Here is a 4,927-nt window from a genome sequence, read left to right as displayed (position 1 = left end):
TACTATTGTATACTCTGTAGCAAATTTTCCCATTCTAGACCAGAGGTTCTTGAGAATACTTTTTTCAAATGACCGCATGTGCGGATCTAGGATCCCTGGAATTTGCAGTGTTATTAAATGTATATACAAAACCAAGTAAAAGCGGATTTGTGTTAAGATGGTATGAAAAGTCTTAGTTATGAAGCTTTATAAGTCAACGACCCCCCTCCCCCCAACACACACAAACACACACATGAAATAGGTTTTTCACGTTTGGGAAAAGAGTTTCTCTCTCTCTCTCTCTCTCTCTCTCTCTCTCTCTCTCTCTCTCTCTCATTTTTTCTTTTTTTTTCTTTTTTGCTTCTCAGGATATTTTTGAGTTGTAATATTTTCTCTTTTTTTTATTGGGATGCCCCCCCCCCCCCATCCCCGCGTGGAAAAAAAATCCTGGATCCCATTTAATTTTGAATATGTATCTGTTAAAAGAGTATATAACACTTCATTTGAACAAAACTTTACCCAAAATATTCTGTGCTAATTTTCGTTGACATGGCCCGGTGATTCTTAATAAGATAAAAATGAGAAAAATTTTCTAGTAGCTTTGGAACATCAACGACGATAACGCTTATATACACCAAGACAACAAACAAAGATGACAGACAATGAAGAAAAATGAACAGAAAAGCTTACTTAAGGCTATGGCTTGAGAGATGAGATACTTATTAAAAATTGAAATTATTTTTGTCAAAGTCATTTTTTACGATTGACGGGCCTGCATTTCAAAAAGAGAGAGAGGGAGAATTTCTAACTTGGTCTTTAAATAACAGTAACATCGGTGCAGAAAACCAGGCTTGAGTTTTACTAAACTTCTTAAGTTAAGATTTGATCGTAACCGTAAGTTACGATGAATTTCAGTCTTACTAAACTTCTTATCTTAAGTTACGACAAATAAAGTCATCGTAACTTACGAGAGGTAATGGGCTCTCTTAAGTTAAGAAATTATCGTAAATTGCATCATTTCTAAATAAACATGGCTGCCCTGATAGTATTTCATAACATTCTAAATGAAGAAAATGACAAACAGGCTCGTCGGGAGAGGGTTTTCCGAGACAGAACGCAGGTCCTCGATACGATGACCGATGTGGAGCTTATCGAGCGATATAGATTCCCGCGGGTTATCATACTAGACCTTGTAAACGATCTCAAGGATCTTATCCAGCCTAAAACTAATAGATCACACTCAATTCCCGCACACATTCAGGTAAGATAGCTACAGTTCACTGATAAAATATACAGCAGAGGAAATTCTAATGAACAACTAAAACATTAAGATAAAAATATTTCTCTTACACATAAAGAATCACCCGTACACAAACTTCTAAAGGTGTAAGACACAATTAGTTTGATTGAAGTACACAATTAGAATTTTATGAAGGAAATTGTCCGACCTGAATCCTTTTGGAACCCAATTTCCTTCCATGTGCAAGTGTCCAAAAGATCGTTGAAAGGGGAAACAACTGTTTTGGTACCAAAAAGAATTGCTTCCCTTGAATGTAGTGTGTGTGTGTGTGTGGTTTTTTTTTTTTTTTTTTTTTTTTGGGGGGGGGGGTATATCTAAGTTAACCGATTTAAAGATATATATATATATATATATATATATATATATATATATATATATATATATATATATATATATATATATATATATATATATATATATATATATATATATATTTTTTTTTAAAAAAGTCTGCTATAATAATAAAATATATAATAATTTATTTTAAATCACCTCATTTAACCAGGCTTATCTTCAGTGATTTAAGGCAAGCAATGGATAAACGAAAATTTTAAATAGGTTATATTTTCTTCTCATGTAAAATAAAAATTAAAATTATTTACACTCATGTAATAATTTTGAACCAATTGAAATAATGTGTCAATGCTTTGAATTACCTGACTGAATTATAATACAATGTACGTCAATTTTTTAGTATTGTCATGTTCAGAAAAAATAGTTTGGGCAAATGAAAAAAGAATAACGCAGGGCATGTACATAGTTTTGTAGCCAGACGAAACGTACACAACCTCATTTGGCCTGCCTTCTTTCCCTGTTTTGGAATTACAAATAACTTGTTCTCTCTTTAGCATTATTTTTAATATTTACCCTTTAATGAATCTCTACCTTCTCCTGTTGTTAAGATATTTTTTCGATTTGACAGCCCCCCTCCCCCCCCTTCCCTGACACAAACATATCGGGTATACGTACATTCAGAATGTGTACAGTGTGTTATCAAAGAGTACAACTGGGGCAACATTACACTTTATTTCAGGTTCTAACGTGTCTCAGATTTCTAGCGAAAGGTGATTACCTCTCAGAAGTAGCAGACCTTCACGGCATTTCTAAAGCGTCGGCATGTATGATCATTCATAGAGTAGTAGATGCTATATGCAACACTTTGAAGAACATAAATTTTCCTACCTCCACCGATGAACTGAGAAAGATCAAATCCCAGTTTTACAAGATTGCAGGCTTCCCCAGTGTGGTTGGAGCAATAGATGGCACGCAGATTCCAATTCAGGGAATGAGTTTGGAAGATGAGCCGGTGTATATATGTAGAAAAGGGTACCATTCAATCAATGTGCAGGCTGTTGTTAATCCCGATTTAAGGTAAATAATTTTTAATATGCCATGATAGTAATCTTCATTAAAATTACAGCTTTATAAATGTAATGATTGATTATCGTTAATAGGGTACTTAATTAAGACAGGAAAAAAAATCTTTTTTGAAGAGATGGAGAAGTAAGAAAAATAACTGACAACATACCTAAAAAAAATTGACAAGAAAATAAGAATTCAAATCTAAAAAAAAAGTTTTAGAGTGAAAGAGAGAAGAGGGAGGGGGGTAAGAGTTGCACACGCGTAGGTTCCAAATTTCTCTATGCAACAAAACATTATCGAATACATTAACGCACATTCTGGTCATACTGCAACAAAAAAGAAGGGGAGGTCTGTCGTTGACAATTAATTTCCATACCCCCCCCCCCCAATACTATACGTACCTGAAGTATGTGTTATAATGATGAGAATAATAAGATACATAGCTATATTCAACGTATGGTTTAAAAAATATCTGAAAACAAGAGACCTATGGGCTACATCGCTCATATGAGTCACTTTAGGCCTACTGTTCTGCATCAGATTTCCCCCCAATATACATGTATTTCTTAGGTTAAAGTTTAATCGACTTTTTTGGCCCACCCCATACAGAGGGGTCGTGATTTAACAAAAATTAATCTACACTACCAGAGGATGTTACCACATTAAAATGTTTCATCATAGCCTTGTTGTTGTTGAGTACAAGAGTTTTGACGATTTTTTTCCCACGTCCAATCCCTATTGTGGCCTCACCCTACCCCATGGGACCATGATCTGAACAATGAACAATTTACATTACCTCAAAAAGCTTCCATTTAAGTTTCAGCTTTTCTGGACCCAGATTTTTCCTATGTATTTCAATGCTATTGACCCCACCCTACCCCGGAGGCGATGATTTGAACAATTTAGAATCTATACTACCTCAGAAATGTATTAAATACGTTTCAGCTTTTATAGCCCAGTGGTTCTTGGAAGATTTTTTATGACCCTACCCTATTTTTTTCTTGATTATCTCCCCTTTGAAGGGGGTTTGGCAATTCATTTCAATGATTTAGAATCCCCATTACTCAGGGATGCTTTGTATCAAATTAGGTTAATATTGGTCCAGTGGTTCTTCATCAGAAGTTGAAAATGTGAAAAGTCTACAGACGGATGACAGACACGGGTGATCAGAAAAGCTCACTCGAGGTTTCGGCTCAGGTGAGCTAAAACGTGATTGTGAAACACTATGCCCCCATCAGCATAGTAATTTAGGTCAGTCATGTCAATTATCACACTTGACATACACCTAACTGGCCCGTAGGAAGCAATTTCACTTTGAGGGGGCACAAACATACATTTTCAGCTGGGGGCACTATCAACTACCAATATTTCTTGACAAGCAAAAAAAAAAAAAGGGGGGGGGGTCATCAGACGTTATCATTGAGGAGGCACAAGCATATAGTAGCTATGTTTTCTATAGTATTCTATATATCGGCAAAATTGGGGGGGGGGGGGCAAACCCTCCCCCCCCCCCTGGTTCCTACTGCCTATAATCTTGCGTATAATCTTGACGGGATCTACAAGTAAAAAGTTACTTTTTTATGTTCAGGTTTACAAATGCCGTTTGCAAGTTCCCAGGGGCCACCCACGATGCTTACATTTTACAGAGCAGCTCGCTACCAAACCTTGTTTCCAGTCTTGAGGATGGAGGATGGCTTGTAGGGGATTCTGGCTACCCTCTGAAAGAGTGGTTGATGACCCCCCTAAGTAACCCCAGAACTGGACAGGAGGAGAAATATAATAATGCTCATTGCAAGACCAGAAACGTGATTGAGAGAGCATTCGGTGTATTGAAAGCACGCTTCAGGTAAGTAGCAAAATTATAAAATATATTTCATTGTTTAGTAATTTAATTCTTTGAACATTATTTGTAAGTTTTAGAAGGTAAAAATTATATATATATATATATATATATATATATATATATATATATATATATATATATATATATATATATATATATATATATATATATATATATATATATATATATATATATATATATATATATATATAATTTCGTGCCTTGACAGGTGTTTGCACAAGACTGGAGGAGCATTGCCATATAGACCATCAAAGTGTAAAAGAATTATTGAATGCACAATGAGACTTCATAATCTTGCAATTGAAACTGGTATTCCGTTATTGGAAGCAGTTGATCAAGAAGATGCAGATGGATTCCAGTTTGAAGATCGTGATAATGCAAATAGGACTGCTTCAGAAGTGCGCACAAGACTCATTCAATGA

General features: G+C 35.2%; 1 protein-coding gene across 1 annotated transcript; it reads left to right on the top strand.

Annotated features, from left to right (window-relative positions):
- Positions 1-1,009: 1,009 nt before the first annotated feature.
- On the top strand, positions 1,010-4,927 carry LOC133200474 (putative nuclease HARBI1). The gene is made up of 4 exons (XM_061336265.1): positions 1,010-1,240; positions 2,202-2,650; positions 4,230-4,487; positions 4,714-4,927. The coding sequence occupies exons 1-4, from the start codon at positions 1,010-1,012 to the stop codon at positions 4,925-4,927; spliced, it is 1,152 nt and encodes a 383-aa protein (XP_061192249.1).

The sequence above is a fragment of the Saccostrea echinata genome, unplaced genomic scaffold (assembly GCF_033153115.1).
Source record: "Saccostrea echinata isolate AGI-Se365-2 ecotype Australia unplaced genomic scaffold, CSIRO_AGI_Sech_v1 ptg000040l, whole genome shotgun sequence".
In the NCBI taxonomy this organism is placed as follows: domain Eukaryota; kingdom Metazoa; phylum Mollusca; class Bivalvia; order Ostreida; family Ostreidae; genus Saccostrea; species Saccostrea echinata.
The sequence above is the reverse complement of the archived record's forward strand: the minus strand, read 5'-3'. Positions and strand labels throughout refer to the sequence as shown.

What these genes read in the sequence shown, in the direction of transcription:
- LOC133200474 (XM_061336265.1), top strand. Translation starts at nt 1,010, where the DNA reads ATGGCTGCCCTGATAGTATTTCATAACATTCTAAATGAAGAAAATGAC. An exon ending in CAATTCCCGCACACATTCAG is followed by an intron (nt 1,241 to 2,201) that starts GTAAGATAGCTA and finishes TCGATTTGACAG; the next exon opens with CCCCCCTCCCCCCCCTTCCC. An exon ending in GTATTGAAAGCACGCTTCAG is followed by an intron (nt 4,488 to 4,713) that starts GTAAGTAGCAAA and finishes GTGCCTTGACAG; the next exon opens with GTGTTTGCACAAGACTGGAG.